This window comes from Hippocampus zosterae, chromosome 3 (assembly GCF_025434085.1).
Source record: "Hippocampus zosterae strain Florida chromosome 3, ASM2543408v3, whole genome shotgun sequence".
NCBI lineage: Eukaryota > Metazoa > Chordata > Actinopteri > Syngnathiformes > Syngnathidae > Hippocampus > Hippocampus zosterae.
In genome coordinates this window covers 25,612,935-25,627,951 of record NC_067453.1, presented here as the reverse complement: position 1 = coordinate 25,627,951, position 15,017 = coordinate 25,612,935, and the positions used below count along the sequence as shown (strand labels likewise).

Below are 15,017 nucleotides of genomic sequence, written 5' to 3'. Positions count from 1 at the left end.
TTATCTTTGCTCAATCGTCATATTGTACTGAATCTCAGCCTCACTTTTTCCCCCCTCCCTTATGACCTTAACTTTGGTGTCACATATGACATCCCAGCATTCCCACAATACCAATCCGCTGTGACATTTTAGGGAGAGGGAACGGCCAAAAATAACGAGCCTGAGAAAATTTAACAAGCTGTCAGCCCGTTTCCACTTTGGCCCGCGACGACCCGGCGTTACCTCTCACCTGTGGCCGCCAATGAAGTTTCTCCCTCCCCCTCCCTCTCCACTGTCGACAGGGAGCACTTTGGAGACAATATCACCTGCAGAACGGGGAAGTATCTGGCTGATAAGGTGCCCTCTGACCCGCTCGCTGTCACAGTAAAGTACGGGAGGATTGCCGTGACACACATCCACAGTGCCTTCCAGTTCTTGGAAAACCCCACCGTCCTGGAATGCCAGCCCAAAGCCAGCTTTGTCTGGTCAGCGCTACACTTTACACGATAGCCGTCGTGCTTTGCGTGCCTGCTTACTTCCCTTCTGATTGAATGACAAACTGGCTCACTCACTCGCTAACTCATGAACGAATTCACAACGACCTCACTTGCTCACTCATTCGCCCACAACAACCACTCCTCAGTGAGTGAGTTTGTACGTTGATTTTTGAGTTTGTGAGTGAGCACGCCATTGAGCGAGCGAGTGAGTGACCTGACTGAGTGATTGATGAAATGGTCGTGAATTTTTAAGTTTGTGAATGAGCTTTTTAGTTGGAGCGAGTGAGCGAGCGAGGCACATTGAGTGTTTGACTCACAAATCCAGCACATAATGCTTTTATGTATCGTTTAATTGGTGAGTGAATTAGTTTGTCAGTGAATTATTCGCCATCGCTCAGTGGGATAGGGGCTTAAGTGACAGTTTTTTTTTTTAGCTCATTAAAAAAAAAAAAACAAGATAAAAATGAAATCCAATTCCTTTTGGTGGCACTGCCTGACATCCACGTTGTTCTAATATCAAGCCCGTATTTCCCACGCTAATGATTCTAACTGTGCCTTTTGTTTGTTGATGTGTCCCCATCACCGGAATGCAATTTGTAAGCGTGTCCATGCGTGTCTGTTGTCATGTTTGTGTTGCAGCGGCGGGAGAAACATTGTGGTGACTGGCTCGGGTTTCGACATCATCCAGAGAGCCGTCATGATGGTCCAGGGAGAAGACAACTTGACATCATTTGAGGTGTGTGTGTGTGTGTGTGGTTGTTCCATTTCTTTTTCAATTCCCTATAATTATCTGCACCATGCGCCCTATTGTCCCCATCTATCTGTTCTCTGGCAATCATCATTTCTTCCCTCACTTCATTTTCTCTTGAATGCATTCTCCCCCCCCCCCCACCCACCTTTTTTTTAAAATCTCTTCCCGCCTGTCCATCCATCTCGCAAGCCCACGAGGAGACAGCGGTGATTCATTCAAACCTCGTCAAGCGTTTCTTCCGCCGACGTTGCACGCCGACACACTTCCCCTCTCTCTCTCTCTCTCAACCCCCGCACTCGGCGCCAGCCTCCACAGATCCCGGGAGATTACTTAAACCAGTATTACCTCATCGTACTTCGCAGTGCATAAATCCTTCCAAACCTGTCAGATTGCAGATAGCGCCAAAATAAAAACGCGCCCCTCCGAGCTTAAGGAAGCGGGATTGACTGCGGCGGGGTGACTTCAAAGCGGATCGGCTGTCCTCCAGTGTTAGCGGCCGGTGCTAAGCAGCAGAAAAATGTTGATCATTTCCTTTACAGGGCTCAATTTAATGCCGGTATTAAGGTTTGTGGGAGATTATGTGGCTGCGTCGCTCTTTATCGCTGCACGCTCGGGGCCAACTCTTCTGTTGCCAAGGCGGGCAACAGAAGTGGCTGAGATGCGTGTTATCTCAAAGGCCTCGGCTGGTCACCTTCTTAAGCTTGTTGGGCTTGAAGTCGTTGAACTCCAGCGAAATGTTTACACTCAATATTTTTTGCCGGTATAAACATGCACAGTGCATTGTTGCTCAGACTCTTAGCGATAATAGTTTTTTTTTTTTTCGTCCCCAAAAAATACCATTCTGAGACTTCTCCCATATTTTGGAGGTGGGGGACTGGGAGGGACATTCCCTTAAGCTAGAGTAGTTTCACTTTGGAGCATGAAATTTGGTAGGTCTCGGTCCAGAAGGTTTGCCTGGAAAGAGACGGGAAGTGGCGCATTCGGTTTTTGCGGACTGTTTAAAAAAAACTAACCAAGAGATTTGTGTTATTAGTCTCATTAGTGATATGCAAAAGAATCATTGCCCGAGTACAATTCAGTTGTATTGACCATTTAAGTCCAATACATTTCCCCTATCAATACAGTATTTAATTGAATGTCATGTTTACTTGTGTGCACATTTCGGTGGGAAAGAAAATCGGTCTGTTGAATTTTCTCACTTTTGGTTGCACAAAATCAAATCATCTGGATACAGATAGATTTTTTTTTCAGTTAACTACACATCTACCGGTACTTCAAAATGTATCTCAATCCAGATTCTGTTGCGTGGAATAACATTTTCCAGTCTTCATCTTAATTGATGTATTTCAGGACAGTTCTTTGATGTACAGTATTGGGTATTTTCCAAAGATTAATTGCACTGTTAACGTTCATACTGTTTAGGGTTAGGGTTAATACTTGCCGCAATACTTTCGCCACATTTTTGATGAACATTTAGGCCATTGATGCTACTATATTTTAATGTTGGTCATGATTGTGGTTTGTGGAGAGACTACCAGGCTTCAAATGCCGTTTTTTTGTAATTAAAAATAAATGTTTGTTTTTTTTAATGTCATTGAGAGGGGAAGTTAAAAAAGAAACATAAATAATAGTGTTGTACAAATGTGCACACCCCAATCAACCAATCCCATTCCAATGCATCTTAAATGCAAGTCAACGCGCACACCGGCAACCATTAAAAGTAGCGCTGATTAACTACAATAAAAATTCTGGCATTCTCGTCAGCTTTTCCTCTCATTTTTGTTGTTCTCTCACAGAACCCTGAAGATTTTGTGCTCGCGCAGGCTTCACTTTCAAACTGTTTATAATGCCCTCCACAGATGCAAAACGTTCTGTTTTCCGTCATTGCGCACGTGTAGCGCATGGCAGTATATCTGATGACTAGCCGTAAGACATCAACGTCTTAATAACTCAGCTCCAAAAGGTCAACCCTTCATAATTTTTTGGGGGTGCTTGATAAAGGTCGCTGGTTGTACCGCTGCAAACTACAACCACGATCATAAATATGTTGTAAATGTTACATCAATACCTCTCTGAAAGTGTCAGTCCAAACTGACCATTATTACATTTTTTAATAGCTTGTGTACCTAATGTTTTGGTCCAGGGGATTTTTAGTGGGAGAACGTTCCGGAAAGGGCACATTGCACCCTGTCGCTAGCAGATGGTGATGGAGGCGCTGACGGTGGTGGTGTGAAAGTTTGCCACCAGTGTGACTGAAGAGTTGAACTCGCTATGTTGACGCAAGAAAATAAGCACATTGTCGGGTGCCAACACGCAGTGACGAAAATATCACCTCGTATGGCTGTTTATTATTAAAACAACAAACAAGTGAGTCACTGCAGTTCTGGCGTTTGCTAAAATTACCATGAAAACAGGAATTCGCAACCTATAACCGTAACCCCCCGCCCCCGTGCAATATCTCGCCGTTTCGTCTTAATCTGCTCTGGAAAAAAGCTGTTAAATTCGACATTCACGAATGCTCAACTTGTCCCAATATTTCCAACTGCAAACCCAAACCCGACCGCCTTCAGTCAAATTTGATCCGTTTTGATTTTGGACGCCAGTGAAAATATCATCGTCTTTCTTCCTCCCCGAAGTGTGATGAAACATACAACGAAAAAGAAGAATACATACACAAATGATTCATTTGTATTGGTGCTACAAAGTTTATGTACCCCGAGGCTGTTCTGAGTCTAATTTGACCCATATCCACAATTTTTCTTGTCTTTTTTTTTTTTTTTATCTAGCTGTTAGGGTGAAATCAAGTAACATGGTAGAAAGTGAAAAGCGGTTCACGATTGGTTGCGCACAATAATTAGAAGGATACCTTTGTCCAAAATTGACCCCGAATAGCATGTCACAGTTAATTATCGGTTCAGATGTTCAAAAAAATCACCACATGAAACACGCACTGTCAGCCTTAAGCAGCATAAATGGAAGCCCGCCTGTTTAATGACACCTAATATACCGCCTCATATCCTTTTGAATGCCTTTTTTATATCACCCTAACCTATGTTATGATCCCCTCATGCCGTCGGGGCGCCAGGTTGCTCACGAGAAGAACGACACGGTCATCCAGTTCCGCTCGCCGCCGGTCAACGACTCGCTGAGTCGGGTTACCAGGACGTACATCAAGCTGGACAACTGGGAGAAAGACCTGAGGAACTTCGACTACCACCCGGACCCCGTCTTTTATGAGCTGCCGAAGAAAGTTTTCACGGAAGCCAGCATCATCATTGTCCCTGTGAGTGAACGCCGCTCCGTTAAGCGCCGAATCGAAAGCGAGTCGCACGTTGTTGGTTGTTGACGCTGCGCTTTCCGTGCGAGGAACTTTGTTATTGCTGACTCACCGTTTTGACGTGACGCCGGGACAAAAAAAAAAAAAAAAAAGGAAAGTGAAAGTATGACACTTTTTCCTCCCCCGTCGCAGTTCCGCTTGCATAATAGTGGAGCATGTTGATTATTTTCACGCGGCGGCGGGATTGTTTGGGAGGTCCAAGGAAGCGTCTGCCGCAATTAGACATTTAATCCCATCCTTTTTACCGCCTGGTAATTCAGTCAAGTTGACGGATCCATTCAAGGGGGTGACGGGTGATGTATGGAGCTGGAATTTCATTGGTTTTATTTTGGTGACTTCCTGTGTTGTTTGCGGTTCTTATTGAAATGCACGCAATCTCGAAAGCGAAGGGATTACCATTCGACACAATTGAACACAATCGAGTGGAAAGAGAACAACTCGTTGTGCATTCGAAAACGAGGATTAACGGGCCAATTAGAGGTAAACGGGATTACTGGTACATGTAAATTACTTTATATTTGTGTGTTTTTACTTGCTACATTACATCAGCCGTTCAGCCAACTTTTTTAAGCCAAGTGTCTAGTCCAACATCCCGGAAGAGATGATGTGCCCATCTCAACACACGCACCTGATTAAAAACAAAACCCCGGAACAGAAATCCATCATAGTTAAGACGCCAAACTCAATATAGGTCATTGCAATATGACCTGAATAAATGTGAATATATATACGTTCTATACTAATTATCCCGGCTCTAGCGGCTTATTGACTCCTGTAAGTCAGTGTTGGGCGTGCGTGTAGGGGCCATAACGTCTCCTCAATAAGCCTTTCTTTGTATCAACACAGCTAATGCAAATGAGTCATCTCTTCATCATCCTCCAGAATCCATTAGCGGAAGCGAAGGCCCAGCTACTGGAAATGCACATATAAATTGCACGCAGCTTAAAAAGAGAACTTTCTGATCTGATGCGCTGAGGCCATTAGTCGAAAGTAAGACATTTTACAAGAAGCGTCCTTGTACTTAATAAGCTCAAGCATCGCTTGCCTCTCACCTACTCGGAAATACAGCTAAAGATGCGCTTTGAATCCTTCTTACATATACGCACATAATACGCTGGCCTATAACCCGTATGCCTTTAACCCTTTCACGCACGATTAATCCTCAACGACAGGTTCCCCTTAGATTGAAAAAATATATATGCAGTATATAGTTATCGCCTCCGAACACACAACAAGTTTTTGTCATCGTTTACAATTGAGGTTGGTGGTAGCTCCTTGCAAGTCAGCCATTTTACATTCATTCATTCATTCATCTTCCGAGCCGCTTGATCCTCACTAGGGTCGCGGGGGGTGCTGGAGCCTATCCCAGCTGTCTTCGGGCAGTAGGCGGGGGACACCCTGAATCGGTTGCCAGCCAATCGCAGGGCACACGGAAACAAACAACCATTCGCACTCACATTCACACCTAGGGACAATTTAGAGTGTTCAATCAGCCTGTCACGCATGTTTTTTGGAATGTGGGAGGAAACCGGAGCACCCGGAGAAAACCCACGCAGGCCCGGGGAGAACATGCAAACTCCACACAGGGAGGCCGGAGCTGGAATCGAACCCGGTACCTCTGCACTGTGAAGCCGACGTGCTAACCACTGGACTACCGGGCCGCCCGCCATTTTACATCACAACCTCAATTCTTTTTGAGTGACACTTCACGCATTCAAACTACGGTGCAGAAAAGTAGTCTAAATTCATCCGTCCATTTTCTAATCCGCTTTATCTTCACGAGGGTCGTGGCCGTGCCGTAGCCCATCCCAGGTATCTTCGGGCAGTACACCCTGAACCGTTTGCCAGCCAATCGCAGGGTGCACACATAAACGAACAACCATTAGCGCCTCACAATCACACCGTAGATTGTTCCATTAACCTGCCATGCATGTTTTTGGAATGTGGGAGGAAACCGGAGTACCCGGAGAAAACCCACGCAGGCACGGGGAGAACATGCAATCTTCACACAGCAAAACCGGAGCCGGAATCGAACGCTCTAAACCAGGGGTGTCCAAACTTTTTGCCAAGGGGGCCAGATTTTATGTGGTAAAATGTCGGGGGGCCGACCTTGGCTGACATTCTTTACATTGAACAACAATATTGTTCAACAAATTTTAGTAAGCCAGTCTGTTTCACATTTCCATTTTTATTTTAATTTCAACAATCTTAAGAATTTCTTTTGGTTCATTTGAAACAGGAATTTGAAATATGACATATCAGTCAATATAAACACGGAGTGATGTCTTGTTAACTCGTCAGTGATGCCCTCTAGTGTCTAAATGCTATTACTCATTTAGTGAATGCTATTACTCATTTAGCCACTAGAGGGAAGCAGTACTCTATGAAACATCACTCGCCAGTCTACGAGACCTCAGTCAATGCAACACGTGTTCCATTGCGCCCAACCTGCGGGCCAGACGGCACTGATTTTATGACGGGGGCCGAGGGCCGGATGAAATTCGACCGCGGGCCGGATTTGGCCCGCGGGCCGGACTTTGGACATGCCTGCTCTAAACTCATCATTTACACTCTTCTCTCATTCATGTCGTTGATGTAGGAAAAACTGGATGTTGTCGCGCACGAAAGGTTGTCTTCACAATTCGTTCGTTTGTTTCCGTGACTTACCGCTGTCTGTCGCGCAGGGTCGAGGCTTTTCCAAAGCCATGACAGCTAAAGAGGCTCAGGCCTTTGTGGGCGACGTTCCCTGTCTGGTCAACACTCTCCAGGACGACAAGCTGTTCCTGGACCCGCCCTCCACCAAGCCTCGCGCACCGCCGCGACACTCGGCCCGAGCTCGGCCCGAGCTGCTGGATCTGATGGTCAGAAACGTGTTCTTGCTCCATCCGTTTTGACACGAAAGCCACGAAATTACAGTGGAACCTTGAACGTCGAGCGCAAAATGTTTCGCAAATGCTTTTTGGATTTTGATTTTACTTTTTCCGTGATTATAAAACAAAGCCCTTCAAAAGCCCAAGAAGCAGTAAATCGTACTTGTCAACGTTCACCCCTTGTGATGAAGACTGAGTCGAAGCCTCGACTGACTATGAATTTCATAAATGTGATTCGTTCACATTTTCTGTATTCCTCGCCGTGCTACGCTGGCGATGACGGCCGCCGTCAACTCCGCTCTCGGTGAACTATTGTTTCATTTTCAGCACTGTATGAAAAAGCGACACGGCTGGACTGGAGACAGCGCAGGATGCTCCCTCCAGGAAATTGGCTTGATTTAAGTGTCAGACACAATACAGTCATGGATTTGTTCACTCAATACTGGCCGACCAAGTCGCCGCACTTTAAAACACTCAAAGGCCCCACGGCGGTTCTGCAAAAACAAAAAAAAAACAAAACGCAGCGCAATGAAATCGATTGCTTCATCCGTCGCCATTTGTAACCGTGACCCTAATAAATGTCCGAAACACGCTTGATAATAACATTCCGCCCTATTTTTATTCGCCGCCTTCCCCCCCCCCCCCTCCCCCAGATCAAGTTTGGCAAAGGAGAGTGGGTGGTGGGCTCGGTGCAGTACGAGACAAAGAACGATTTGTCGCTCTACATCATCATCCCCGCCGTCATTGTGCCCATGCTGCTCATCATTGCCATCTCCGTCTATTGCTACAGGTAAGTCCCTCTGTTTCGTCCGAGCGACGAACCACCGTGGCGTACTGCGCGCCAATTAGCTACACTCGCGCAATGTCATCCTTTCAAACGCCGTTGTTCACCGAATTTCGGATGCTGAACTTTATGCCACATCCATATCGTACATTTTTTTCCCCTCAAAATTACAATTTGATTTGCGAATGTATTTATTTCTTTTTCCTCTTCATATTTGCCAGCTTGAAACTTTGCACTGATGCCTTTTCACTCCGTCCTGGCTCAAGTCGCCGCACGCTGTCGCCTTCTGTGTGTGTGTGTGCGCTCAAATGTCACAGGCACGTAAATCAAAGTCAGCCCTTTTCAAAACCCTTTTTCAGCAGCCAAAGTGTCACAAAATAGACAACACACTTACACTGTGTGCCCCCCCTGACACACAAGCTGTTTTTTTAACCTTGCGAGGAGAAAATGCTTAAGCGTGTTAGACGCTCGCCTCAATGTCTTGTGAGACGTTACCGAACTTTCTGCCTGCTCTGAAGGCTTCCGCGACGCCCGCGTTTTTCAAAAGGGCATTTTATCCAATCGCGATGGCAAACGCAATTAATAGTTCTGCCCTAATACGCATTGCTTGTTCAGATCACCTCGTATGACGATCATGTCAGCTCTGTGTCTATCTATCGCTTCTTATTGCTTTTTAAATTCGAAAAGCTTCTGCTCGTTCGATCGTCCAGCTCAGTCTGTCTTTATACATAAGCTCTCCGGGGTGCTTGTGTCTTTGCCACGTCATCGAGTTTTCGGCTGACTGACACGCCGGCAAAATGAAGAAATCCTTATACCAATACTAACAGCAGCGACAAATACTCGTTTGACAAAACCTGAACGTCAGTCAGAGTGGCGGAGTCAACGAAGGCAAATATTTGGACGCCGCAGAGCTGTGCACAACAACTGGATTTAGGCAATGAAGCTTTTGAACAGGAAGCCTAATCCACCCCCCCTCCCCTCGCCATTGCATGTGTTGATCGGAATCATGTCGGAGCAACGCCGTAACCGCGCGCGTGTGTGCAGGAGGAAGAGTCAACAGGCCGAGAGGGAGTACGAGAAGGTAAAGCACCAGCTGGAGAACTTGGAGGAGAGTGTGCGAGACCGCTGCAAGAAAGAATTCACGGGTATGTGACAGCAATTGATGAATGTACCGGTGCAGTTGCCGTAATATTATTTTCCCACTGCTTTTGTGCGCCAGACCTGATGATCGAAATGGAGGACCACACCAACGACCTGAGCGAGGGTCGCATCCCCTTCCTGGACTACAAGACCTACACAGACCGCGTCTTCTTCTTGCCCTCCAAAGACGGCGCCAATGACGTGATGATCACCGGCAAGCTGGACATCCCGGAGGCTCGGCGGGCCACCGTGACGCAGGCGCTCAACCAGTTCTCCAACCTCCTCAACTCCAAGACCTTCCTAATCAACGTAAGCGCAGCTTTTAATTCCCGACTTGGATTCCACGTAATCACGGAAGGACAATGCACAATTATTGCTATTGTTGCAGAATAATGACAAGCTTTTTTTGGGTTAACCAAGACGGCTTTGCTTCAAGCACATCAAAATTGAATTAATCAGCAACACCGCGTGGAAGGTGCATAATGCCAGGAAAGGCAGCAACTTGCTCCGAGCAAATAGCACAAGATCCATTATACACGCAACAAATTTCAAGCCTCGGCTGAGATAACTGGGGCCGAACATGTTAGATGGGATCTTCCATTTAAAATTGAGAGTACCGGCAAATGCACCGTCTGGATCAAATCCAAATGAAATGTGCTGTGATGTTGCAGAGATTGCGACTTCCGGAAAGAGATTGTTTTTCATATTATGCGTGTTATGTTCTTTTTTTTTTATTTTGTTATTTTATATATTTTATCTTGCGTGAGCACGGTGCAGATTTTCACCTACATTTTATTTAAGTATTTTTTTGGATTTGTCATTTTTCTGTTGTTTTCATATAATTTTATAGATTTTTTTCAAATATAATTTTGCATGTGAAATTCAGTGGGTGCATGAAATGAACTAAATTGTGTTTTACGTACGAAAAATAGTCAACACCAGCAAAATGGTGTTACATGCAACAACTGACGCGCAGATCACCTTTACCGCCAATGGATCATCTGTTGTGACATTTTCACCCTTTCATGCGCAAATAATGATAACCTGTAACCGGATAACATGATAAAATGTTCACTGTACTCACCGCGGCGGCCCGGTAGTCCAGTGGTTAGCACGTCGGCTTCACAGTGCAGAGGTACCGGGTTCGATTCCAGCTCCGGCCTCCCTGTGTGGAGTTTGCATGTTCTCCCCGGGCCTGCGTGGGTTTTCTCCGGGTGCCCACATTCCAAAAATATGCATGGCAGGCTGATTGAACACTCTAAATTGTCCCTAGGTGTGAGTGTGAGCGTGGATGGTTGTTCGTCTCTGTGTGCCCTGCGATTGGCTGGCAACCGATTCAGGGTGTCCCCCGCCTACTGCCCGGAGACAGCTGGGATAGGCTCCAGCACCCCCGCGACCCTAGTGAGGATCAGGCGGTACGGAAGATGAATGAATGAATGAATGTACTCACCGCTTTCCCCGAAAGGGTTCCACCGTGTTCCCTCCCCATGCTACGTAGCTAATGCTACCCTCCAGCACGTTACGGACTTGTCGACCGATGATGTCATCTCATTAGTCCGGCACTTACCAACAATGACGTAGTGTAGATGGGTTTGCTGTAATTTTATGCTCCACCTGCTAACGTCGACATGCTAACGTGCCAACTCGTCTTGGGGGGAGTATTAACATTGATGCTTTCATCAGGAAAATCCCACAAGGTGATAAAAGTGGATTTGTTTTGCTTCTATGAATATCTTTAATTTACCCTAAGAAAGCAACTCATCTAAGTAACGCTTTGGTCTTAAATATTTCGTGAAATCTTTTCGCTCCCTCTTGTTAAACCCACATGTGTGTGCCTGTTCACACTCCTACATCTCAGCGTGGAATCCTTTATTGGCTTCTATTTTCAATTCGGCCTGTCTTACCCTGGCGCCCACTGTCAGATGCTGACGGGTCCAATATTAGACGGTTGTCGACACGGCGAAGCAGCAGATTGGAAGGCTTCTAATAATCCAACAGGGCTGGCGCGGAAGAAGCCTTGGAGGTGTTAACTGCAAATCTGGGAGAGCTTCCCCTGCCTCTCATTTGTGTTTTATCTAAGCCTCACTGTGGAGCACAACCATGTTTACCACGCTCGTTATTATTGATGTGCAGTTGGTCATGATATACATACATTTTTTTCAACCATTTACAGAGATACCTCCAAGTGTAAAACAACCACAAATGTGGTGTATAATTTTAAAACAGAACACAAACACAAGTGACAAACAGGCAGCTAGCTGGCTCGTGCGAGAAGCTAAAGGCTTTTTGAGTCAACTTTATTTATCGAGCACTTTCAAAACAACCACAGTTTCAGACAAAGTGCTGTAGGGAGAAGTCAACCCCCACATTTTCTTTTCAAGAATCTGTTTGATGTGTCGCCCTGTGACACTAAACATAGCATTCGGAGGAATATTATATAAGAGCAGCAAAATCTAGCCGTTTGTAGCCATCTCAGGTGGCGGCTATTTTGCTACTTTTTGTCACCTGGAAATGACATCATAGTTGCTCAGGTCTCGGGTAACAACCAATCGTGGCTCAGCTTCAGAAAACAGGCGAGCCGCTACAAAAGAGCCGAATGAATGTTAGCCAAACCAGACACATTTTGAACATTTTCTGAATTCCAATGTTGAAACTCTCGGCGGAAAACATTGTGTAAATATTTCCTCCCCTTTTGCCGTTCTTGGACACCAACAGAGTCCTTTTGCTTATTCACTGACATTTTCTGTGTCGCCATTTGTAGTTTATCCGCACACTGGAGCGCAGTCATGACTTCAACGCGAGGGCCAAGGTGTATTTTGCTTCCCTGCTGACGGTGGCGCTACATGGCAAGCTGGAGTACTACACGGACATCATGCGAACGCTGTTGCTGGAGCTCATGGAGGAATACGTGCACAGCAAAAACCCGAAACTCATGCTGCGACGGTGAGCGAAGAAACCTGAAAAGTCTTTTTTTTTTTTAACCCTCCACATCATTCATAGAAGAGGTTTAAAAAAATCATATGCAAAATAGTTTGTTTTAATAATAAATACAAATTCATTCTCATTTTCTATTCCTCAAGCCTGAGACACGAGTGGTAATCGTTAGAAATTTAGTGAATATTCAGTTGGGTAAGTTGGAACATTTCCATTATATAAAGAAAACTAATTAGCTAACTAGCCTTTTTTGTCAGAAGGAGACACGAATTTACTGTATATTTTCAATTTCCCGTAATAAATATCCTGGAAATACTGAATGCAGTTTCTGGGGTAATCTATCAGGGCATATATATACACAACAATATATATATATATAAATATATGTTGTCATTTTTTTCCATCTCCCGAACAAAATGATCCCGTGAAGGTCAACGCGTCCAAAGCAGAAGATGCGCCGAGATCACTTGAACTCTCTGCCGTGTTTTGCCACTTAGCCACTGGCTGTTAAACAAATGCACGTCTTAATTATCCCTCAGTGGAGAGGCTCATTATGCTGATTAGGTCATTGCGCCAACATGAGCCCCCACCCCCTCCTCGCCCCCCCCAATTCACACACACACACACTCACACACACACACGCTTACCCCTCTTAAACACAACTAATTAGGCATGCTAACCACTATCAATGTACGGGACAACCGAGGCTACCGCCCGGTGGATATCTGTCATGACGAGGCATCAAAGTGTCAGCTGAGTATGGAGTAGTTTGATCGACACTGACACTGACGGGCTTTGCAGAAATGCCTTGTCAACATTGTGGACAAACGCTGTCTTGAATGCACGTCACCGCATTCCAAGCTGTCACTGAGACAATTGACCAAGGAGCACTGAAAAAAAATATATAGGCACTCTTTCAGCAGCCTTGACATTATTTGCTGGCATTTGAACATTACATTGTTTTATTAACGTTATGTTTTTTAATGACCTGTGGTCAACGATCCATATAAGAAATAAGGCATCAATTCGATTGGAGTGCTTTAAAAAGGTCTGAAATGTGTTTGTTCTATTGTAACTGTTAGAATATATTGCCGTAATGTATTCTAATCTTTTTTTTCCCACGTTATGGCCTCTGAGAAATAACAACGGGTCCGACGTGTCTTCTGTCCATAAATATAGTCAATTGTGTCTTATAATTTGTCTTTTAGATCCGAGACAGTGGTAGAAAGGATGCTGTGCAATTGGATGTCCATCTGCCTTTACCAGTTCCTAAAGGTAACAACACACTTCAGTCAGATGCATACGCCATGCAAGGATCATTGAGGTCAAAATGCCCGCATTCCCCACATTACTGCAGCAAACAATTTTCTCATTGCCTTTGGTCTCCTCTTTCCTGTAACAGACCATTGCCTGTTTTCTTGCTGCCCATATTCTCCATTTTACTGCATTGGTCCGTTTTTTGTCTGCCCTTAGTCTCCACTTAGTTGTGGCAGTCCAGTATGGTGCTTCCCATGTTTTCTGTTTTGCTGCAGCATTGTTTTCATGCTTCCCTCAGATTCCACTTTGCTGCAACGGATGATTTTGTAGCCACCCTCAGTCCGTGGGTTGATTATGCCCACAGTCTCCATTTTTCTACAGCTGTATATATAATTGTTATGTAATTTCGATACTTTGCTGCTGCACTCTTTTTTTCCATGATGCCCTCCATTTCCATGTCATTACATCATTTCTTCCTAGCCCTCAGTCTCCACTTTGCAGTATCTGTCCATTTTTTTCACTCCCCTCATTCTCATTCTCCAATCTGCAGCAGCACTCTGTGGTGTTGCTGTCCGTTTTCCAGGTTGCTGCAATGCTCTGTTTTCTCACTGCCTGCAGTCTCCACTTGAATGAAGCAATAGATTTTTTTTTGCCCTCATTCTCCACTTTGTCACAGTGCTCCATTTTTTTGCTGCCCTCAGTCTCCACTTTTTGTCCAATTTTGCCAGGTGTTTGTGGTAAACTTTTATTGTTGTTGTCTTGTTCTGAGTGATGCATTCAATGTGGCATGGTTTTCGAATTTCCCAGGGTACTTACTTTATTTTTAGCCCCTAAATAATCACAATGCATTGAATTGTATCAATCGTTTGTGCATCAGGACTCGGCAGGCGAGCCTTTGTACAAACTCTTCCGGGCTATCAAGCACCAGATCGAGAAAGGACCCGTCGACGCCCGATTGAAGAAAGCCAAGTACACACTCAACGACACGGGTCTGCTGGGCGATGATGTGGAGTATTCTGTGCTGGTGAGATGGGCGTGCGATTATTTTATATTATATATTATATTATATTTATTATAACAGCTGCTGAAAGATTGCCTGGTTGTACTTTACGGTTGCCATGGTAACTGGATGCATGGCGGAAGAGATCGCCCTGAGGACACCAGCTGATTTTGTCTGACATCCATTTTTTTAGTGTCATGTACAAGGGTGCCAAAAAGCACAGAGGGCAACCGGTTCTCACACGGAACACATCACTGTTGTATCCTTTTGGAATTTTTCCTGTCCTGCATTTCAGGAACAAAAAAACGAATGTGAACACCGTCTAAGTCAGCAAACGCACACAAACACACACACACACACACACACACACACACACACACACACACAATAATAAATGAAATAAAAATGGCGGTGGGTAATGGCGATGTCAAGGACAATTATAGAATTAGCCAACAATCATGCCGTGTC

General features: G+C 45.1%; 2 protein-coding genes across 3 annotated transcripts in view; one reads left to right on the top strand and one right to left on the bottom strand.

Moving 5' to 3' along the window:
* LOC127597570 (SRSF protein kinase 2-like) overlaps positions 1–15,017 on the bottom strand; it is a 446,193-nt gene that overhangs the window by 331,884 nt on the left and 99,292 nt on the right. The gene's annotated exons all lie outside the window — the stretch shown is intronic.
* Positions 1–15,017, top strand: part of plxnb2b (plexin b2b) — a 171,222-nt gene that overhangs the window by 141,719 nt on the left and 14,486 nt on the right. For both annotated transcript variants that reach the window (XR_007961676.1, XM_052060665.1), the window contains exons 20-29: positions 282–464; positions 1,116–1,212; positions 4,313–4,510; positions 7,249–7,425; positions 8,088–8,224; positions 9,263–9,363; positions 9,438–9,667; positions 12,120–12,301; positions 13,501–13,567; positions 14,427–14,573. Coding sequence is in view for 1 of the 2 variants with exons in the window: in XM_052060665.1 (XP_051916625.1) it covers positions 282–464; positions 1,116–1,212; positions 4,313–4,510; positions 7,249–7,425; positions 8,088–8,224; positions 9,263–9,363; positions 9,438–9,667; positions 12,120–12,301; positions 13,501–13,567; positions 14,427–14,573 (1,519 nt within the window). In the remaining variant the exon portion in view is untranslated. The remainder of the gene's footprint in view (positions 1–281; positions 465–1,115; positions 1,213–4,312; positions 4,511–7,248; positions 7,426–8,087; positions 8,225–9,262; positions 9,364–9,437; positions 9,668–12,119; positions 12,302–13,500; positions 13,568–14,426; positions 14,574–15,017) is intronic.